General features: G+C 38.5%; 1 protein-coding gene across 1 annotated transcript; it reads right to left on the bottom strand.

Annotated features, from left to right (window-relative positions):
• Positions 1-4,072: 4,072 nt before the first annotated feature.
• On the bottom strand, positions 4,073-5,455 carry LOC125205047 (MLP-like protein 423). The gene is made up of 3 exons (XM_048103845.1): positions 5,233-5,455; positions 4,863-5,140; positions 4,073-4,573 (listed from the first exon to the last, which is right to left on the bottom strand). Exons 1-3 carry the CDS (start codon positions 5,417-5,419, stop codon positions 4,367-4,369), a joined length of 672 nt encoding a protein of 223 aa, XP_047959802.1. The 5' UTR covers positions 5,420-5,455; the 3' UTR covers positions 4,073-4,366.
• Positions 5,456-24,470: the final 19,015 nt, after the last annotated feature.

Here is a 24,470-nt window from a genome sequence, read left to right as displayed (position 1 = left end):
ATTTTGTAGATGGTGTACCAAGTCTCAAAGTTTACAAATAAATTAACATCTCTCTTTGGAAGCCCAAATTCTTTTGTTGAGAAATTATTTTGTTTAAGAGCCCAATCCATTTATCAATATGTCTGTTGAGCCCAATTTTGTATCTATAGCACAAATAAGATCAATCTGATCAGCATCACGTTCTTCCCCCACTTTTATTTTGTTACCGGGAAAAGAGGAAACCGAATTATTTTATACACTCACAAATCACTGCCAAATACTGAAACAACCTCAGCCTATATGTACGCTTACCATTACTCAGTTCAGTTATGCACATCATAATTGACAAACCAAGAGCAAAAAGAAGAGAAGAAATGCGTTTACTTTGTTTCTGGAATTGGTAGCTGCAAAAGAAGAGAAATCAATACAACATATACTTTCATCAGTGCAGCAAGCATCGTTGGAATTCACGAAAATCGAGCGGCACCGACAGAGCAGAATTTATCGGGAAGGCGGCAGCACTGCTAGGCTGCTCGACGAGCAGCGGAGTCTAGGCAACGGAAATTTGCAGCAACCGAACAACGAACGGATTGACGGCACCCTGTGCTGAAACTGATTGAGAAGGAGAGTCTGATGAGACGGCAGCAATCTTGAGACCGGGCTGGAGCACGGTGGTCTCAAATTGAAGACAGAGCGAGCTTGATGCTGAACGGAGAAGTCGGTGGTTGGGATGCGAATCGAAAGTGGCAGCGGCGAGGGACATTGAGAGAGGGAGAGAGAGATAAAGCTGCTTTGAGAATTTGAGAGATGAAGATAGAGGCAGTTTTTGAATTGTGGAAGGAAGAAGGAGAGAGGATGAAGGAGACAGAGGCAGCGGCAGACTTCCGAGCAGGCCCAACCAGCGACGGTGACGGGAGCAAGGAAGGAGACGGCGGCGTGTGAACGACGGCGCTGCGGGAAAATTCAAAGCAGCGGCGAACTTCCTTTGAGAGGCCGAGATGGAAGAGGATGAGAGATATCTAGAAGAGGGAGACATAGTTGGGTTTCTCTGATTTTGGAACAGCAAATGGCGGTGGCTCGGCGAGTGCAGGGCAGCACTGAATCGCCACGGAAATGAACAGAGCAGACGTCGTTGAACCGTCTGGAGAGAAGAGGAGTGAAATACCGGCGAGGAGAGAGAAAGAGAAATAGTGTGATATGAATTTGGGATCCCATGATTTTACGCAAGAAAGTGAAGAGAGAAGAGAGGGATTGGAGTTTCTGATTTTGAAATTTCAAATGGGCGACTCCTGTTTTGGCATTTGCTATTGAGGTTGAGGGAGAAGCAGTAGAGGAGAGAAGTAGTAATTGAGAACTGAGAGAAAATGGAGATATGCATTGATCGAGCATTCCTTTCCTCTAGGAATGGGGCTAATTTAATGGATTGCTGGAGCATCTAATTCATTGTTGAGCACATGGAAATGGAGTGGATGAGTTCTCTTTTAGATTTTCGAGCTCGTTTGATAAGAATATTTATTTTATTACTCTCAAGCAGTATGGATTTGAAATGAGGGCAAAGGGAATTAGTCTTAGACATAATTTATATTTGCAAGTGTTGGGCTGGTGTAGTTTGTTGGGCTAAGGATTTAATATATATATTGATGATCTAGTATAGCTTTTTGGGCAGCGAGCTTAGCTCTTGAAGTGAGTTGGGCAGGTTGTTTGATCGCTAGGCTGTTTAACGAAATTAATTAAACCTCCCTTCTAACTAAAATACGAGAGCTTCACAAATTTATGCTAAGGATGAGCGAGGATTAAATGAACTCCATGTAGAACGCATGCACTATTTTAAATATATTTTCTTTTTGCAAAGTCTAATTTTAGCATTCTATGTTCTTTTGAAAAGGGTAAATTTTGTGCACATCTTTTGAGATCGGAACGGAAAGTTGTTTTGAGGAGATAAGCAAATGAGGTGGGCTTTCTTTTTAAATAAGAACTATGTCCTAAGCATGTTATTTTTGAAATGATGGAAGATTGGGAGATATGTTTGTCATGCCATATTTTCTTTTTGTGATGCCGTGGGACCTATCTGAAGTGGCTTTTGCCATGTATGGTTAACGAATTCGGGTCTGACTAGGGAGTAAGTCCCTACTCAGGCCGGTGTACACCCAGTAGATCGTGCGCTATCTCTTTGAGTTGGCCGGTCTAGTGACTTGGAATGTGGCCACATTCCATGTCATGTAGTTCAGATATGGTATGGTGATGTTGATGATGTTGAGGTTGATGGTGCTGATGATGTTGGTGAAATGTTTTAGTGACTCGGGCCCTTTCAAAGTTAAAACCCCGAGGCCACTCGTTAATGGAATGTTAAACAATTTTTTATAAAAATGTTTTCGGCATGAGTCCACTGAGTGCATCAAGTACTCAGCCCTGCATTTGTTTTAAAAAATGTGCAGGTTGAGCTGTGACGAGCGTGGTGGGTGTTGAGCATAAAAGTGGAGAATGTTTATCAAATGTCCAGAATATGTTGTGTCTTCATACATAGCAGTATTCTACTCTCGAAATGCTTCCGCTGAGTTATTGTCTTTCTTTTGAGTTCTTGTATTGTTGAGATAATATTCTTTTGAGTTGTTGATTGTTGAGATACTCTGATTTTATTCAAGCTATAACTATTATTTCGAGCTTTGGTCGAGTTGTGTCTTTTTCCCCTTTCTTCCCCGCTTCTTTAACCCTCCCCTAGTTGCGATTCACCGTGTTTTCTATCCTTAGAAAATGCGGGCGTGACAGAACGAGACATTTGGAAAGGGTCGGCTGCGGCCACGCTTTAATTGTGGGGGTTTTGGACTAAACTAGAGTGAACACATCTTCTAAACTAGGGACTTGAATGGATCAACTAAACCAAAAACGGCAAAGAATAAAAGTATGCGGGATCACTGACACATCCGCGCGCACTCTCGGAAAAGCTGACAATAAAGGAAGAGGTGACGACGACGGCGGTTGCAACTAACTACCTTCTACGTCTAATCTAAGCTACTGAACGGAAAGCATAAACTTAAATCAAAACAGAGCATCAACGTGAAACATGAAAACAAAGCAAAGTAACAGAGATCCATGAGAATTGCACTCAACTAAAGCAGATCTAAGCTAAATGAAAGTAAATCATGCAAGTTAAAGAACATAAACGTAAATCTACCTACGGGAAAGCAGTAAAAGAGCAGATCCGAAGGTAACAAAAGCAATCAATACTTAAAACACTTGATCTAACCAAACTTGCATCAAAAACTCCATTTCATTCAAGATCTTCGGTAAAAACAAAGGAACAGAATTCTTGCGCAAATCTAAAGCGATATGAACTAAACTAAGTAGCGACTAAGAGAAGAACATGATTAAACTTAAGAACTACGAAAGCGATGAAAATAACATAAAGTAAATTGTTCAAAATCCTCAAAAGACTACACAGATAATGAGCTAAAAGGATTTCTTCACGGATCTGGCCTCGTCTCCCTTGGTGAGGAAGAAGAGCTGAGAGCTTGAAAGTGGAATGGTGACTCCTCGGCAGCTACTAAACTACTCCGTGACTAAGCTAAAACTTGAGTTATCGAAAATGGTGAGTGGTGACAAAGGGAGCGGAATCCTTAATCCATGCAATCTCTTTATATTTATAGAGCACATGTTGGGCTCAAATCTCTAGGTTAAGCCTATTTTGCCTTTGACATTTCTGCTCCTTCTAGAATGGCCTTTGCTCTTTCTCTCTCCTAAGACTCATCATTGCAGATGGAAGATTCCACTGGATCAGTTCGGCCACTTCAATGGATCAACTCATCTCTTTTCCATGCTTTTTTTACTCCCTTTCTTGAGTTGATCCGGTTGACCCTACACTGTTTACTTCATCGTTTTCTGGCTCCTGGACACTCAAAATTGTCACTCTTTTGCACATTATTAGCCCTGTTAGTATAATAAACCCACTAAAACCATGGATGTATTGAGCCCGATAAGCTATTACATCTTTTTATAGGGAGAGATTAAAGAGGGTGAAGCACAGCGGTTGGATGATGGTCACAATGACTCATCAATGCCCGAGAAGTTCCCTCTTCTTCAAGATAAATATTCCGGCGAAGTATGAGATAAAGAAGATGAAGATTTTTTCTTTTCCTTTATTTGTGAATTAAATTTCACATAACTTTTTGTGATTGGATTAAGAAGGATTAGTTTTATAGGATCCTCCAAAATTTTATATGAAATCCTTTTTTATTGTTTTGTATGTGCATAATATCATATTGCAAGTCTTGTTGTGGTGCTTGAAATTAATTTTTCAATCCAAAGTTGTATATAGAGCTATTGTAGCAAATCAGATCGACTATTGTACTTTTGAATAATATACTAAATCAATGTGAGTTGAAAAGTTATTTCATACTACTATTATATCATCATCATCATCATCATCATCATCATCATCATCATCATCACCACCACCATCACCATCATCACCATCACCATCACCATCACCATCACCATCACCATCACCATCACCATCATCATCATCATCATCATCATCATCATCATCATCATCATCATCATTATTATTAGTAAAGCAATACATATATGGAGTGACGGCCTACACCACAATCATAAACACCTATATTGAGATATGTAATCTACTTTGACGATTTGTAATTTAATTTTTTTCTCTCTTAAATCTCATAACTTTATGACCGAATCACCAAACTTACAAAATTTAAGTCTGATTTTTTTTCTCCCTCATTAATTCAAAGAGAGGAATTAAAAAGCTATAGAATAGAGTTTGATTGTAAAATTGGTGATTCTGGTCACATAATCAATGAGACATAAGAAAAAAAATACCAACATAAACTATATATCAACAATAGATGCTTAATAAAACATACCTTTAGAAGATAAGCATCAACAGCCATGTAAACTTTAACAACAAAAGCCTTGTAGACATCAAGATCAACAACGACATTTTCATTTGCCTTGTTAAACTCGGCTGCATATTTAACCAAAGCACCATCACTTTTTGGGTTGCTGCCAACATTTATTACCGCCTTGAAATTCTTGTAATATTCCAAGATATCGCCTTCCAGAATACTATAACCCCATATCTTCTTCTCATTGTCCACAATTTCAAGCCTCTCCTTGTTGATCGAACCCACGGGGATCATCTCTACATATAGAAGAAATCAAATAAACGACGTCGTTGATAGGTTAATTAGTTACAAAATAAGTGAACTAATAGAGTGGAGCCTTTTTATATACTTGTGGGCTTCGAAGTAGACACATAGACTGTTCCGACCAATCTTCCATCGCCCTCGATCACATCGACCGTTTCGATTGCATCAGACATTGCTTTGAGAAAGAGTGTGATGAATTCTTTTAGGTTTTTCCATAGCTTTTCTGAAGAGGTTTTCAACTCAATTTCTATCTTAACCTTGTTAGTAGCCATTGTTGCAATGCTTAATGTGATGTTTGTTGGTCATGTAGAAACATTTATATATAGTCCAATGATCGAGTTTGGGAATTGATGAAAAGTAGATAGATAGTTTTATTTACTAGTACTATTATTTATAGGAATTGTTAGGTTAGAGCTGTCTAACCTATCTCTAGTGCTGCCAACTTAATTTATTTTTGTTTGATCATATAAAGGTGTTCCGAATCCGTTTTTGGCCGAATCCGACTAATTGTGCTCGACCGGGTTTGCGGATTAAGGTCGAGAGTCTCCCTGTCACGCCCGCATTTTCTAAGGATAGAAAACATGGCTGATCGCGACCAGGGGAGGGTTAAAGAAGTGGGGAAGAAGGGGGAAAACAACAAAACCTAACCATAGCTCAAAATAAATGGGAATAGCTCAAAGGAATAATATCTCAACAATACATGAACTCGAAGAAACAACATTCAACGGAAGCATCCGAGAGAAGAATAATATTATGTATGAAGACATAATATATTCGGAATATTTAAAAGCAAACACAAATCTTCACCAGCTCTGCTCAACACCCACCGCGCTCGTCACAGCTCAGCTTGCACATTTTTTTAAAACAAATGAAGGGCTGAGTACTTGGTCCACTCAGTGGACTCATGCCGAAAATATTTTATAAAAAGTAATTTATCATGCCACCATTGAGTGCCCTCGGGGTTTAACAAAATGCCCGAGACACTAAAATCATTTACATTGTAAAATTCAACTAGGCAGTCATTTCCCCATAGATGTCTACCATATCTGATCCATTGATGACAATGAATGTAGCCACATTCCAAGTCACTAGACCGGCCGATCCAAAAGACCGCTCACGATCCCCATTGGTATAAACTAGCCTGAGTAGGGACTCACTCCCTAGTCAGACCCGAATTCGATTATCCATAGATGGCAAAAGTTACATCATATAGGTTCCATAGAATAAAACAAAACACGGCATGAAAAATGTACATATCATTTTCACATAAAATTATACTTAGGGCATTGCCCTTATTTAAAAAGAAAGCTCACCTTGTTCTCTTAAATCCTTCACTTGTCAATCCTTTATGTTCTCAAATAGCATGCAAAAATCACCCTTTTTAAAAGAACATAATATTCAAAAATTAGACTTTAAGAAAATAATTTAATTTCACAATGCATGCATGTGCAAATCTTACCTTCGGTCTCTCTTAGGAATTTCTAAAATACCTGTTATATTAGCACATCGTATTCATCCTTCTATTGACTCCGTCCGATCTCTCGTCATTCTTGTATTCAAATTCCAGCCAACTCAAATAAACAAGCGGCCTAAGTCTCCTACTTAACTCATTGACATCTGTAAATATAACTCCATCTCATACTACTATTTATCAATATTGCTTGAAATCATGGCCATATATATTAAATAAGTAAAAGGGGCCATACTTATCTCTCTTTTTCTTATTACGTAAATTCCAAAAATGGCATTTGAAAAGATGTCCAGTTCCTTCTTCTGTCATCCAATTCCATCTGCCTTCACTCCCGCCGTCTCCGTCGCTCAGCTCTACCAAGTCTGATGATTCCCTCGGCCTCTCAGTCTCTCATCTATCTTCGTCACTCCAACTCGGCTTTCGTCATCGCCATTCAGCCGAGCAGCCGCTTGTTAGAAATAATGGGATAAAATTCGCCGTGTACAGGCGGTACTATAACTATTACAATCGAAGGAAGAAAACATGGAATGAAAATTACAACGAAAATAATAAAACAAATCAAACTAAGTCGAGACAAGGGAAGCCCTCTTCCCGCAAAATAAATTACGCCCCGGCTAGTGCTCACGGAATGGCGTATTGCCCCCAAAGATAAAACGACTTCCTCCTAGCGTGTAGAAGCACCTCAAACCCGCTAGGCACCGGCGAACTTGATGGAGTTCCGAGAATCAAGCTATGCAATGCTTCTATGAATGCACACTATGATGTGGAGAGCTAGAGAAAGTAGAGAGTGTATGTTGTGGTGTATTCTCCACTCCAAGATCAAGCCTATTTATAGGCAAGAGAAAGCACTTGAAAGGCCTTGCAATCAAGATTTTCTCTTAATGCATTTGGGGGTTACCTAAGATGAAAGGCCATCCTCCTTGGTGTATACCGAGACAATAATATTGACACAATACTATTTACAAACTCATCAGTTCTCACGTTTGTGTCCTTTACTGGCCATGGAACACCACTTTGGATTCATAAGTGATTCACATGTTGAAGTGGCCCACACTTCTTCACTTACATAGGTAATTCTTTTCCAGGTATCCTGCAATACCCACCTCCTCGAGGTTTCTAAGAATCATTAAAAGTCAAAAATTAGCCTCTTATCACATGTAGGTTACAACACTCAATGATTTCTAAAGAATGGGCGAAGATTAAAATTTTTTTTACGAGTGTTACAGCTAGAGTCATATAGCTTTGTTTTCCCATTGAACCAAGCCCATAGGACCTCCAATCGTATGGTTGGGTTACCACTATAATCATCTTTTAAAATGTGGTTTTCACTCCCATTCCTTTTAGCAATTTATGCATTTGATCACGGTTCAAACTTTTCATTAACGGATCTGCTAAGTTATCCACTGACCTTACATAGTCAACTGCGATAACACCACTTGTGATCAATTGCCTCACGGTATTATGTCGTCGATGAATATGTCGAGACTTACCATTGTATAAGCCACTATGTGCTCTCCCTATAGTCGCTTGGCTATCACAGTGTATCACTATTGCCGACACTGGCTTATTCCAACATGGGATATCTTCTAGGAAGTTTCTAAATCACTCCGCTTCTTCCCCTGCTTTGTCTAAAGCGATAAACTCAGATTCCATGGTGGATCGAGCTATACACGTCTGCTTCGTTGACTTCCACGAAACAGCTCCACCCCCCACAGTGAACACATACCCACTCGTCGAAAATGAGTCTTTTGAATCAGAGATCCAATTCGCATCACAGGACCCTTCAAGTGCTTGGGGATAGTTTGTGTACTGTAGCTCAAAGTTAAGAGTATACTTCAAGATCTGGCCGGGTGCAGTTTGTGATAAATATCAAATTCCCTATGATCCTTGCATATTCTTCTTGAGCTACAGGCTCACCCGTGTGCTTACTCAAATGCACGTTGGGTTCCAATGGAGTCTTAGCTGGCTCACAGTCAAAGGAGTGAAACTTTTTAAGCACTTTCTCAATGTAATGAGATTGTGTCAGTGCAATTCCCTCATGATTCCTTTTAATCTTGATTCCGAGAATCACATCAGCTAGACCTGTCTTTCATGTTGAAATTTCTGTTCAACACATTTTTGGTCTCGTTGATAATGGCACTATTGTTTCCCATAATCAACATATCATCCACATAAAGATACACAATAACGAACCCATTATTTGTGTTCTTAATGTATACACACTTATCACACTCGTTGATAGTGAACCCATTTGACAACATCACATTGTCAAAGTTCAAGTGACATAGCAAATGTGCTTGTTTTAATCCATATAGAGACCTCACTAGCTTGCATACCTTCCTTTCTTGGCCAGGTACTACAAACCCTTCAGGTTGCTCCATATAAATTTCTTCCTCCAATTCACCATTCAGAAATGCAGTTTTCACATCCATTTGGTGAATTTCAAGATTGTGCAAAGCAGCAATCGCAAGAAGCACCTGAATGGAAGTGATTCTCGTAACGGGTAAAAATGTGTCGAAGAAGTCATATCCTTCTTGCTGCTTAAAGCCTTTCACAACTAGACGAGCCTTGTACTTTTCAATAGTACCATCAGTTTTATATTTCCTTCTCAGGATCTACTTGCACTCTAAGGTCTTACAATCTTCTGGCAAGTCTACTAACACCCATGTGTTATTTCTCATAATTGATTCAATTTCGCTATTGATTGCTTCTTGCCAGAATGGTACATCTGGGCTAGACAGTGCTTCTACCAATGACTTTGGTTCGTCATCCAACATAAAAGTTATGAAGTCGGGACCAAATGTTTTAGCAATTTTAACTCTTTTACCACGTCTTGGTTCTACATCCTTAGGACTTGACCTCGTCCTTTTTGGAGGATTAGAGCTAGTGGATTCATCCATTATTCTTTCACTAGAACGATCCTCCTGCCACTTGCAAGGGTAAACATTCTCAAAGAATATAGCATTCCTTGACTCAATCGTTGTTCCTTCAGCCACGCCAGGCACAACTGACTTATGGACTAGGAAACGATAGGCATTACTATTAAGTGTGTGGCCAATAAAGATACAATCAACTGTTTTAGGGCCTATTGCAACTTGCTTCGGAGGTGACACTTCTACCTTCGCTAAGCACCCCCACACTTTAAGGTATGAATACGAAGGTTTCTTGCCTTTCCACAACTCATAGGGAGTCACATCCCTACTTTTAGTGGAATCTTATTCAGGATATAATTTTCCGTTAACACAGCCTCCCCCCACATGTTCTGGGGTAAACCTGAATTAATCAACAGAGCATTCATCATCTCTTTAAGTGTTCGATTTTTGCGTTCAGCAACACCATTTGACTGAGGAGAATATGGAGCCGTGGTTTGGTGAATTATACCATTTACATGGCATGACTCTGCAAATGGCGCTACATACTCGCCAGCTCTATCACTTCGAACACACTTAATTCGACAATTAAGTTGATTTTCGGCTTCATTTTTTAAGTCTTTAAACGCTTCAATTACCTCATCTTTACTTCTTAATAAGTAAATGTAACAATACCTTGTGCAATCATCTATGAACGTGATGAAATATTTTTTACCACCTCTTGTTTGCACAAATTTCAAATCACATACATCTGTACGGATTAACTCAAGAGGTTTTGTGCTTCGCTCTACCGAATGGAACGACAGCTTAGCCATTTTGGCTTCAACACACACTTCATATCTTTCTTGTGAGTTAAACTTATAAACTTTTAGTAAATTAAGATTTACTAATCTTTTTATAGCATTTAGATTTACATGTCCCAATCTATTGTGCCATCAATCAAAGCTCTCAAGCAAATAAGAGGATGTGTCATCTTCCTTATTGCTTATTCCTTTTCCACGATGAATGACTGTAACATTTAACTCAAAAAGCTCATTCACTAGGTGACCTTCACCTATGAACTTTCCATACTTGGTTAATATAACCTTTTCACACTCAAATTCTAGTGAAAATCCATGATTTACTAGAAGTGAGCCTGACACCAAATTATTTCGGATGTCTGGGACATGCAGCACATCCTTGAGGGTAAGAACCTTTCCAGATCCTAGTTTTAGGAACACATTACCCACACCAACCACCTTAGGAGAGGCTTGGTTTCCCATGCGTACTTTTCTACCTCCAACAGATTTATAAGTAGAAAAAACACTTCTCTCGGCGCACACATGACATGTGGCACCCATATCAACAAACCATTCATTTGGATTGTTACCATGGTTCACGTCGGAAATCATTGCGACCACCTCGTGATCTTTATTGTTTATAACAACACGTTCAAATAATTTGTACAATATTGTCTCCATCAATAAGTACACAATAATATTAAACCATATGTGCATTGGTATATTCAACACCACATGCATCCCAATTATTACTACCAAGTCTAAATTGGTCTTGCTTGTCAAATGACAAACGATAAACACAATTCTCAAGAGAATAGTGATGGAACTGGCAGCGGAAGCGGGCGCATAAATAACAATCACATAATAATCAGATCTATTTAGCAGATTATTTAGACAAAACCTATTCGCGTAATTTTCACATGTATCATGCTCATAACTTGAATTAATCATGCTTTAAGAATATTGAAACCTAAAACATGCTTTTCTACGGAGCAGAAAAATACCTAAATAATTCTCCAAAGAATTGAAGATGGCTAGCTTCTTCTCCACGTGATGCTTTGAGTACTAGACCACAAATCTTCTCTCTGGTTCCCGAACTGTATCCCAATATCAGTGTGGGCTGATCTTACTAGAATACTAGGACTTAAATAAAGAAGACAGAAGAAATTCTTTTTGAAACAGGAGAGGAATTCGAAAATTCCTTCAGCTTAGGGGCTGAAAATTTTCGAAAATTTTAATGATAAAAATTGTGTTATATCTGTCTCCTTTATTCTCCTATTTATATTAAGTTCTTTTTGGGCCCAGACAGGGATCTATGGAAGGTTTTGGATATGGGCTCATCCAATTTACTTTTTACTAATTAAATTGAACCCACAATTTAATATAAGTTATAATTGGAATATTACGATCAGCCACTACAGAAGTAATATTGAACTCTCCCCATCCAAATCTGAAATTACAAGTAATCCGGGTTTCCGTTTAACTTTCATTTCCCGCGCTTAAGATTAAAATGTCCATTAATTAATTAATGTCTGCTATTGACTTAATTAATTAACTTATTAATTCCAAGAGTGGACTTAACATGAAACGCTTATTTATTATTCATAGAGTAATTACACTCCAACTAGCTAGGTTCCGAATAATAAAACCTTGTTTCGCGCTCCTCTTGAGGACATTATCAAATGAGACTCAGCTCGCGCACGATTCAATATAATAGCAATCCTAGTACCGCTAGATATTGATCACCACTACCCAATATATCAGGATAATTGGGTTACGAAAAACCCGCACCATTTGATAAGTCAAAGCAGTGCATAATCAATACCGTATGCTCAATGCTAACCTACATTGATTAAGAAATAAATATTTATCAAGACCTCGCCTTTCGGTAGATAGCCTAAGGCAAGTCTTGCTGTTAGATCCGTTCAGTGCTATACCACACCAATGTCATCTTATTTCAGTAAGGCTTAGAAATATGCGGATTGACATTGCAACCTTTCTCGTTGGATAGTCAAATTCCAACTAGGTTGTGAAATTCATCTTTTTCTTTGTTTAGAACTGACCGTATTACCTTAAAGTGGACGACGCCCACAACCGGTCTACTAAAGCAAAGACTTAGACTTTGTTAAGTTAACTTATACATTTAAACATGCATTAACATCCATTAAATGTAAAACATAACAACATTATGACAAAAAATAATTTGTTTTATTTATTGGAAAATAAAATAAGAGTTTTACAGTATTCAATCACTCGAAACGTGATTTCTAGTATTCAAACTCTAACAAATAGATCTCAAGGAATTAACCACTTCATTGCGCATCAACATTGTGACTGTTCGTTGCTTCATTCCATCTTTGAATTTCATGATTCCTCCAACTTCGATCGGCATAATCCTGAAGAGTACACTAATTGATCTTGCGATTGTTAGAAATAATTGGATAAAATTCTCAAGCCATGTACAGGCGGCACTCTAACTATTACAATCGAAGGAAGATAACAACAATAAGTGGAATGAAAATTACAACGAAAATAATAAAACAAACCAAACTAAGTCGAGTCGAGGGAAGCCCTCTTTCTGCAAGACAAATTACGCCCCGGCTAGTGCTCACGGAATGACGTATTGCCCCTAAAGATAAAACGACTTACTCCTAGTGTGTAGAAGCACCTCAAACCCGCTAGGCTCCGGTGAACTTGATGGAGTTCCGAGAATCGAACTATGCAATGCTTCTATGAATACACACTATGATGTAGAGAGCTAGAGAAAGTAGAGAGTGTGTTGTGGTGTATTTTCCACTCCAAGATCAAGCCTATTTATAGGCTAGAGATTGTCTCTTAATGCATTTGGGGGTTATCTAAGATGAAAGGCCATAGGTCTTGGCCACCTCAAAGGTCTCCCATATTTTTCACATGTTTATTCCACACCGCTGTCCACCATTCGCTGCTGCTATCATCTCCCTTCCTCAGCTCGCAGCCTCTCTGCCGGTCAGAACGTAGCGTTGTTGCTGTCACGGTGTAGTTGAAGCCTCCGGCCCCGTCTGTCTCCATCGCGTGGTTTCACACTGTCATCTCCAGCTGCTGCGTCTTTCTCTCGTTTACGGCACTACAGCGCCCTCACTGCTCGCCGAAATTAGCCCCTCGCGTATCTCTTAAATCTTTCACCAACAAGCACCCTCATATTTCTCTTTCAAACTCTCGTCGTCTCCATTGTTCCTCAGCATCGATCGCTCTACATCTCCCAATTCAAGAAACAGTTCTAAATCCAAATTATTACCCCAGAACTCGCGCCACTCCAAAATATCGCCTCATGCTCTCAATTTTTTTTCTCTTCCGTCGCTTCCCCTCTCTTTTTCTCCCCTCGTCTCTCGGTTTCTCCTCCCGAAAAATTGGATGTGTGGAACGTGGAAATATATAGATTGTTGCTAGGGTTTTGCTAAAACTAACTTGGTTTCTATTTTTCAAATAGTGTCAATCGTGGTAGATTTCTTTGTATCAGATTTGAGTGGAAGAAAATCTTATGAGTTAAATATCAGAGATAGTGTAACAGCCCGCCCTCCTAGGGTACAATAAATGCGGCGACTGCTACCAAAACTGACTTAAAAGAGTTTAACATAGGCTAGGGTTCCATTTAAAGAGGCTTGACCTAAGTATAAAACGGACTATCAGAGTCGCAAGTCAAAGGTTTAATCAAGAGAAATAAATGAAGGATAAGTACTATAAAGTATGATCAAACTAAAGGGTTCAATAAATCCCAATAATATCACAAGATGTCTCAAGATTCTAAAACGAAAGGAACAAGTGCAAAATATCCAAATAATACTAAAGTGTTTCAAAGAAAATTCAGCGGAAACGACCAAGAGAAAGTGCAGCTATGTATAGAGACACAACTACGCTTGAAGTTCAAAACACCCATCTTAATTAGTTAATATGCTCAACACCCGCCACCGCTCGTCGTCGTTCAACCTGAACATAAGGAAAACACAGGGCTGAGTATTTTGAAATACTCAGTGAACTCGTTGTCAAAACATTTTATAAGTTATGCCACCCTTACTAGTGAACTCAAGGTTTTACACTTTTCAAGATAAATATTCAACGAGTATCACAAAAATATTTCCATAGATTGGCCAATCAAAAAACTCCCCAATTTCCTCATCACTTTCCACAATCTCATCATTTCCATAGTGCGACGAAAGTGTGGCCACACTTTTCGCCCACGAGACCGGCCGACTAGCAAGGACGGCTCCCGATCCCACCGTGTACACAGCCTGGTAGGGTTTGTGGCCCGTACTCAGACCCGAATTCGTTTATACATATCCATAGCCACTGTAGCCTAATGGAGCGTACTCACAAACTAACAATATCATCAAAAACAATCACAGGCATGGCATAACGTTTCAAACCACCCTTATCTCTCCACATTCATAAATTTGCAACATAAAAGAGAGTTTAAGAATAAAGCCCACCTCGACTGCTTAGATTTCAAGTATGTTCTTTCCTTTGTTATCATGCTTCACAACCGAGGTTTCACCTTTTAATCACATAGGCATATATCACAAATCAGATTCAACGCAAACTCCTAACTCATGCATGTCTCAACGCTTTTCCCTTTTCCCATCGATTTATCTTAACGTCATCAATTAAACAAGGTCACGTTCATCGCATAAGTTCCATTCGCATCTCAATTCTAGATCTAACATCAACATATGTCACACAAGAGTATTTTGCCAACATACACACTACACACACACACACAACACGCACACACACTCGCCACACCCACACGCACACACTCCACACACATGCATACATATTTCCATATCCCCTTTATCCCCCTTTCACTCAACAAGATGCATGAGGGTTCAATAATACCGATTAATCGGTTAGAAAGAAGAGGAATCGAGTAGAAAGAAGAAGATTAATATGAGAATACCTTTTCGAGAATAACGAACGGTAGAAACGAAGTAAAGACTTGGTTCTTCAAAAATCTTGAGGCTCAAACTCTAATTCTTCTCAAAGGATGAAGGATTATTGGAGTAAAGTAGAAGAAAATTGAGAGAGAAGGAAAAGAGGGAGGGGGCGAAAATTGTGATGGCTAGGGTTAGGGGTTTCTCTTATTTATAGTGCTCAATAAGATCTTTAGGTAAATAATATAGAATATTTGGTAAGATTTGATTCTCCATAATTAATTAAAAACAAATATTGTGGAGTAGGGAGGAAGAAAAAGATCTAGGGTTCAAGCATGGGGATTTTCGAAATATATGGCTTTTAATTAGCCAAGATTTTGTTTTGTATATTTTACGGAGTAGAATAAAATATCACGGAGCAAAATAAAAATAAAAATCCTCCCCATTGGGAAAAGAAATAGGCGTGTATTTGCTCCTTTAAATAAGGAATGGATCTTTAATATTAAATAAAATAAGATATGGCAAGATCTCCTTGAGGTATGGAAAGATTTGGTTAAATATTTAAATTCTAGATATGGAAGGAAATCAATAAGGGATCAATTAAAAATAAAATAATTCTTCCTTCCCAAATATAGGTGATTTTCGAAAATCACCTTAAAACAATAGGGTTCGATTTTTCTTATTAGGAAATAGAAAATAATTGGGTTTTGGATTTAATTTGGATAAATATCCCAAGAATTAAATTAAATCCGGAAAAATGGGATTTTCTCCACTAAACAGCGGCGGAGCTACGGTGGGTCCAAGGGGGCCCTTGGGCCCCTCAACAATTTAAACTTTACCAATATATAATATATTTAAACACAATATTTGCTGTACATGACTCAGCTCATTTGGTATTTGAACTGGCCTACCACAATCAAGGTCGGAGTTTGATTCCCATAGCCTCCATTTATTCAATTTCTATTTACTGTTTTGGTGATTAAATCCATTTTATGTTTATTTTCTTTTATTTTAAATTTAATTTATACGTATCTAACTCTATTTACTGTTTTGGTGATTAAATCCATTTTATGTTTATTTTCTTTTATTTTAAATTTAATTTATACATATCTAAGAAAAAATATACAGTATTTTTTAATAGATTAGTATAGTATCATTGAATACTTTCATTTTAAAACTTTAATTAGTGTACGATATAAAGAGTAGCTCTAATTTTTAAATCTCAAAGATATTAGTACTCCATATAGTATTACTATTTCTTTTCGTTTAAGGGTTTGGTGATTTTGTTGATTTCTCATAACTAGTAATTTTAATGTAAATTTTTTAATTAGTGAATTTTACATTCTAAGGATAAAAATTAATTTATATTTACTTTGTCTCCATATATTAATAGTTTCTATTGTCTGTCTTTTAATTTTTCCATTATCCATATCCCCCGCAGCTATTTTTGACGACGTTGACAAAAAAAGTAGAACAACTATTTAAAGAAATTTGGACCCTCCATCGTCAAATTTCTGGCTCCGCCACTGCCACTAAGGCTATGATTTTCAAAAATTCCAAGGAAAAGGTTATGGAATAGTATCCTAAAAATCTCACTCACCCTTAAACAATTAAATCATCACATAATTTCACCTTTAATTCAAATATTCGCATGTCACGTCATATAATCAACAAGTTTGACTTTTCAAACTTCCAACGCAACCCTAAACCCGACTCGGTCATAACTTCGTTCCTCAATTAATTCACGTCTCCTAAGTCATAAATTAGGAAATTAAATTTTCGGCTCTAAACTTAGGGTTCGAAAAAGTGGGGTGTTACAGATAGGCTTCTCCAACAATGGGGCTCCGAAGAATAGTTTCAAAAATGGAATTGGCTCGAAAATAATAAATAAATTGGGGTAGAAAAAGAATGATTATTTAAGCCCAAATTTATAAAATAATTCTCTCCACAAAGGAAACAAAGGCGAAAAAATTTTCGGGTCCGCAAACGACGTTCTTTCAAGAACAAATAAAAAGGTAGAAAAAGTCGGGGTGTTAAACTCCCAGCGGGTGGCGGGGTTCGAACCTTTTACCTCAAGCCACCACAGCTCAGCACTGCCAACTACACTACAACTCTAGTTGATTTGGTAAATTAATTAATAGAGATGACATCCATAACTCCAAACTAACCATTTCTTGTCCTAACCCTAATCCTACCCTCGTCGATCCCCTTAAACCAAAACCAACTTCCTCATTCAACGCTTCTTGAAACTTCTCCCCTACCCTAAAGGCATACCGCACCGAACCTGCCAAATCACATCCATTTCACTCTCTCTCTAGCTATCCATTATAGTCCCAAACGACTTCGTTTAGTAATAAAGCGTAAGAGCATCGGCAATGGTGATCTCGGGTTGCCGATGGATGTAGTTGTAGTGAGTTCGTCGTAGAGGGCCGCCCTCCACGGAGTACCTATCCCGGTCTAGCGGGACACGCGCCTGGGGTGACATGGCACTCCCCAGTGCTGTGATGGTGACGCCCCACTACCCCTCCCCCCCGAATGTGCGTTGTTTTGACCATTGGGAATTTTGATTTTTGATTTTTTAAGAAAATAAAAAGAAATAAAAAAAAATATAAAATATGAAATTTTCACACTTCCGCAAATATTGTCGTTTTATTACCTTTTTTTCAAATTGGAGAAAGGTAAATGTAATCGGAAAAAACGTAATGTGCCTTTTTTCAGTAATATTGCCGTTTTCATATTACCTTTTTCACGCCCCACTCCCCCCCTGATGTTTTGTCCAAAACGTAATGAGCCCTTTTCCCCTCCTTTTTCAAATTTAACTTTTAATTTGCTCTATTGTCGTAGATTAGTGTGTTTCTGCAGTTGATTTCATTACCCTTTTCTTAACCAATGTTGTTATTTTTGGTTGGAATGATATCCCAATTTCTATCATTACTTTAATTTTCTTAAAAATTTTCTAGTCAAATCTATATTTATCTTGGTTGTGACTGCTCGACCGGATTTACGAATTAAGGCCTAGAGTCTCGCAGCGAGTGACGGGATTTGAACCTGTGACCTCAAGTCACCATAGCTCTGCACTGCCAATTACACTACAACTCTCGTTGATTTGGTAAATTAATTAATAGAGATGATATCCAAAACTCCAAACTAACCCTCTCTTGTCCTAACCCTAATCCTACCCTCCTCCATCCTTTCAAACCCAAACCAACTTTCTCATTCAACACTTCTAGAAACTTCTCCCCTACCTACCCTAAAGGCATACCGCACCAAACTTGTCAAATCACATCCATTTCACAATCTCTATCCATTAAAGTCTCAAACACAGTTATAAATGTTTTATAGCATAATTGTAGCAATATTGACAACTCAAAACGACTTCGTTTAGTAATAAATCACCTGAGTGTAAGAGCATCTACAATGGTGATCTCGGGTCACCGATGGATGTTGTTGTAGTGACTTCATTGTAGAGGGCCTGCCCTCCACGGAGGACCTATCCCGGTCTAGCAGGACACGCGCCTGGGGTGAAGTGGCAAATAGTTTCATTTAATCAATAATAATTTAAACCCTTATTATTAAACGGAGGAGAAGAATAATAATGAACAAAAATTTAAAGCCGCATCTCAAAGGATTCAATTATTTTAAATCTTAATAAATGGCCTAAGACTGTATAATGCAATTTAACTAGGCGAAGTAATTGAAATTGTGGTAACTAATTAATGTATCATGATGAGAACATTCGTTTGTGGTATGGTATTACACCGTTTTAAGGGGAGAGATCAAAGAGAATGAAACACAACGGTTGGATGATGGTTGCAATGACTCATCAACAGTCGAGAAGGTACCTCTTCTTCAAGATAAAGATTCCGGCGAAGTATGAGATTACGAAGATGGAGATTTTTGTTGAAAACGTGTGATAAATAAGAGGCTTTTGGCCTTTCATATGGCTAAGTCCTTTGGCCTTTCATGTTCTTGTAACCTCCATTTGGTTTATGATGTCCCTTAATGCTAAGACCTTTGATGTGGTCTCTCCTATCCTATAAATAGGTGGAGTTTGGAAGAGGGAAAACACAACAACAAAATGCATTACATCTTCTCTATAGTTCTCTACATCATAGTAGCATTGCATAGCTCGATTCTCAAAACTCCATCAAGTTCGCCGGTGCCTAGCGTGTTTGAGGTGCTTCTACACGCTAGGAGGAAGTCGTTTTATCTTTGGGGACCATTCCGTGAGCACTAGCCGGGGCGTAATTTGTCTTGCGGAAAGAGGGCTTCCCTCGACTCGACTTATAGTTCGGTTTGTTTTATTATTTCCGTTGTAATTTTCATTCCACTTATTGTTATTATCTTCATTCGATTGTAATAGTTAGAGTACCGCCTGTAACGGCTTGGGAATTTCATCCCTTTATTTCTAACAATCGCAAGACAAATTAGTGTACTCTTCTAAGACAGGATTATACCAATCGAAGTTGGAGGAAACATGAGCTCCAAACTGGAATGAAGAAACGAACAGTCGCAATGTCGATGCGCAATGAAGTGGTTAATTCCTTGAGATCTATTCTCTTGAGAATTGTGTTTTATCATTTGTCATTTGACAAGCAAGACCAATTTAGACTTGGTAGTAATAATTGGGATGCATGTGGTGTTGAATATACCAATGCAAATATGGTTCAATATAATTTTGTACTTATTGATGGAGACAATATTGTGCAAATTATTTGAACGTATTGTTATAAACAACAAAGATCACGAGGTGGTCGCAATGGTCTCCGACGTGGACCATGGTAATAATCCAAATAAATGGTTTGTTAATATGGGTGCCACATGTCATGTGTGCTCCGAGAGAAGCGTTTTTTCTACTTACAAATCTGTTGGAGGTAGAAAAGTACGCATGGGAAACCAAGCCTCTTCTGAGGTAGTTGGTGTGGGTAATGTGTTCCTAAAACTAGGATCTGGAAAGGTTCTTACTCTCAAGGATGTGCTGCATGTCTCAGACATCCGAAATAATTTGGTGTCAGGCTCACTTCTAGTAAATCATGGATTTTCACTAGAATTTGAATGTGAAAAGGTTATATTGACCAAGAATGGAAAATTCATAGGTGAAGGCCACCTAGTGAATTGGCTTTTTGAGCTGAATGTTACGGTCATTCACCGTGGAAAAGGAAAATGCAATAAGGAAGATGACACATCCTCTTATTTGCTTGAGAGCTCTGATTTATGGCATAATAGATTGGGACATATAAATCTAAATGCTATAAAAAGATTAGTAAATCTTAATTTACTAAAAGTTGATAAGTTTAACTCACAAGAAAGATGTGAAGTGTGTGTTGAAGCCAAAATGGCTAAGCTGCCGTTCCATTCGGTAGAGCGGAGCACAAAACCTCTTGAGTTGATCCATACAGACGTATGTGATTTGAAATTTGTGCAAACAAGAGGTGGTAAAAAGTATTTCATCACATTTATAGATGATTGCACAAGGTATTGTTACCTTTACTTATTAAGAAGTAAAGATGAGGCAATTGAAGCGTTTAAAGACTTCAAAAATGAAGCCGAAAATCAACTTAATTGTCGAATTAAGTGTGTTCGAAGTGATAGAGGTGGTGAATATGTGGCAACGTTTGCAGAATTATGTCATGCAAGTGGTTTAATTCACCAAACCACGACTCCATATTCTTCTCAATCGAATGGTGTTGCTGAACGCAAAAATCGAACACTGAAAGAGATGATGAATGCTCTATTGATTAATTCAGGTTTACCCCAGAACATGTGGGGGGAGGCTGTTAATTATATCCTGAATAAGATTCCACTAAAAAGTAGGGTTGTGACTCCCTATGAGTTGTGGAAAGGCAAGAAACCTTCTTATTCATACCTCAAAGTGTGGGGGTGTTTAGCAAAGGTAGAAGTGCCGCCTGCGAAACAAGTTGTTATTGGCCCTAAAACAGTCGATTGCATCTTTATTGGCCATGCACTTAATAGTAGTGCATATCGTTTCCTAGTCCATAAGTCAGTTGTGCCTGGCGTGGCTGAAGGATCAACGATAGAGTCAAGGAATGCTATATTCTTTGAGAATGTTTACCCTTGCAAGAGGCAGGAGGATCTTTCTAGTGAAAGAATGATGGATGAATCCACTAGTTCTAATCCTCCAAAAAGGACGAGGTTAAGTCCTGAGGATGTAGAACCAAGACGTGGTGAAAGAGTTAAAATTGCTAAGACTTTTGGTCCCGACTTCATAACCTTTATGTTGGATGATGAACCAAAGTCATTGGCGGAAGCGCTGTCTGGCCCAGATGCGCCATTCTGGCAAGAAGCAATCAATAGTGAAATTGAATCAATTATGAGAAATAACACATGGGTGTTAGTAGACTTGCCAGAAGGTTGTAAGACCTTAGGGTGCAAGTGGATCCTGAGAAGGAAATATAAAACTGATGGTACTATTGAAAACTACAACACTCGCCTAGTTGTAAAAGGCTTTAAGCAGCAAGAAGGATATGACTTTTTCGACACGTATTCACCCGTTACGAGAATCACTTCCATTCGGGTGCTTCATACGATTGCTGCTTTGCACAATCTTGAAATTAACCAAATGGATGTGAAAAATGCATTTCTGAATGGTGAATTGGAGGAAGAAATTTATATGGAGCAACCTGAAGGGTTTGTAGTACCTGGCCAAGAAAGGAAGGTATGCAAACTAGTGAGGTCTCTATATGGATTAAAACAAGCGCCTTTGCAATGACACTTGAAGTTTGACAATGTGATGTTGTCAAATGGGTTCACTATCAACGAGTATGATAAGTTTTTTTACATTAAGAACACAAATAATGGCTTCGTTATTGTGTGTCTTTATGTGGATGATATGTTGATTATGGGCAGCAATAGTGCAATTATCAACGAGACCAAAAATATGTTGAATAGAAATTTCGACATGAAAGATATGGGTCTAGCTGATGTGATTCTCGGAATCAAGATTAAAAGGAATCCTGAGGGAATAGCTTTGACACAATCTCATTACATTGAGAAAGTGCTTAAAAAGTTTCACTCCTTTGACTGTGAGCCAGCTAAGACTCCATTGGAACCCAACGTGCATTTGAGTAAGCACACGGGTGAGCCTGTAGCTCAAGAAGAATATGCAAGGATCATAGGGAGTTTGATGTTTATCACAAACTGCACCCGACCAGATCTTGCGTGTACGGTGAATAAGCTAAGCCAATTTACGAGCAACCCAAGCAAGGAATATTGGAAAGCTCTGCGTAGGGTTTTGAGATACTTGAAGTATACTCTTAACTTTGAGCTGCAGTACACAAACTATCCCCAAGTACTTGAAGGGTACTGTGATGCAAATTGGATCTCTGATTCAAAAGACTCGTTTTCGACGAGTGGGTATGTGTTCACTGTGGGGGGTGGAGCTGTTTCGTGGAAGTCAACGAAGCAGACGTGTATAGCTCGATCCACCATGGAATCTGAGTTTATCGCTTTAGACAAAGCAGGGGAAGAAGCCGAGTGATTTAGAAACTTCCTAGAAGATATTCCATGTTGGAAGAAGCCAGTGCCGGCAATAGTGATACACTGTGATAGCCAAGCGACTATAGGGAGAGCACATAGTGGCTTATACAATGGTAAGTCTCGACATATTCGTCGGCGACATAATACCGTGAGGCAGTTGATCACAAGTGGTGTTATCGCAGTTGACTATGTAAGGTCAGTGGATAACTTAGCGGATCCGTTAACGAAAAGTTTAAACCGTGATCAAATGCATAAATTGCTAAAAGGAATGGGACTGAAAACCACATCTTAAAAGATGATTATAGTGGTAACCCAACCATACGATTGGAGATCCCATGGGCTTGGTTCAATGGGAAAACAAAGCTATATGACTCTAGTTGTAACACTCGGAAAATATTTTATCTTCGCCCATTCTTTAGAAAGCATTGAGTGTTGTAACCTGCATGTGGTAAGAGGCTAAGTTTTGACTTTTAATGATTCTTAGAAGCCTCGAGGAGGTGGGTATTGCAGGATACCTGGAAAAGAATCACCTATGTAAGTGAAGAAGTGTGGGCCGCTTCAACATGTGAATCACTTATGAATCCAAAGTGGTGTTCCATGGCCAGTAAAGGACACAAACGTGAGAACTGATGAGTTTGTAAATAGTATTGTGTCAATATTATTGTCTCGGTATACACCAAGGAGGAATGGTTCAAGGCATCACGTCCACCAGGCCGCCGGTATGCCCGATAGTATTGACTATGGAAAGTTCAAAGCCCCAACCTACTATTCCAAATGCAATATTGTTTCTCGAGGATTGAGCGAAGAGTCTGCATGCATGCATACACGTCTTGTGTTGGTTTGAGCTAGCAGTGCAGTAACCAATGTGGGGGATTGTTGAAAACGTGTGATAAATAAGAGGCTTTTGGCCTTTCATGTGGCTAAGTCCTTTGGCCTTTCATGTTCTTGTAACCTCCATTTGGTTTATGATGTCCCTTAATGATAAGACCTTTGATGTGGCCTCTCCTATCCTATAAATAGGTGGAGTTTGGAAGAGGGAAAACACAACAACAAAACGCATTACATCTTCTCTATAGTTCTCTACATCATAGTAGCATTGCATAGCTCGATTCTCAAAACTCCATCAAGTTCGCCGGTGCCTAGCGTGTTTGAGGTGCTTCTACACGCTAGGAGGAAGTCGTTTTATCTTTGGGGACAATACGCCATTCCGTGAGCACTAGCCGGGGCTTAATTTGTCTTGCGGAAAGAGGGCTTCCCTCGACTCGACTTATAGTTCGGTTTGTTTTATTATTTCCGTTGTAATTTTCATTCCACTTATTGTTATTATCTTCATTCGATTGTAATAGTTAGAGTACCGCCTGTAACGGCTTGGGAATTTCATCCCTTTATTTCTAACAATTTTTTCTTTTCCTTTATTTGTGAATTAATTTTCACATAACTTTATGTGATTGGATTGAGAAGGATTAGTTTTTTAGGATCCTCCATATTTTTATATGAAATCCTTTTGTATTGTTTTGTATGTGTATAATATCATATCACAAGTCTTGTTGTGGTGCTTGAAATTAATTTTTCAATCACATGTTGTATATAGAGCTATTGTAGCAAATCAGATCGACTATTGTACTTTTGAATAATATACTAAATCATTGTGAGTTGCAAAGTTATTTCATACTACTATTATATCATTATCATCATCATCATCATCATCATCATCATTATTATTATTATATTCAGATATGAGCGACAGAAAACATGACAAATATATATTCAGACAAATACTGCAAGATTGTCCTCTACTTACA

This window comes from Salvia hispanica, chromosome 2 (genome assembly GCF_023119035.1).
Source record: "Salvia hispanica cultivar TCC Black 2014 chromosome 2, UniMelb_Shisp_WGS_1.0, whole genome shotgun sequence".
Lineage (NCBI taxonomy): Eukaryota > Viridiplantae > Streptophyta > Magnoliopsida > Lamiales > Lamiaceae > Salvia > Salvia hispanica.
Note: the sequence above shows the minus strand (reverse complement) of the source record. Positions and strands in the feature narration are given on the sequence as shown.

Excerpts from the sequence above, each read along its gene's own strand:
- LOC125205047 (XM_048103845.1), bottom strand. The coding sequence starts at position 5,419 with ATGGCTACTAACAAGGTTAAGATAGAAATTGAGTTGAAAACCTCTTCA. Across the intron at positions 5,141-5,232 it reads GTCTACTTCGAAGCCCACAA|AGATGATCCCCGTGGGTTCG; the intron begins GTATATAAAAAG and ends TTCTATATGTAG. Across the intron at positions 4,574-4,862 it reads TTGATGCTTATCTTCTAAAG|GCCGTCACTCCATATATGTA; the intron begins GTATGTTTTATT and ends ATTGTGGTGTAG.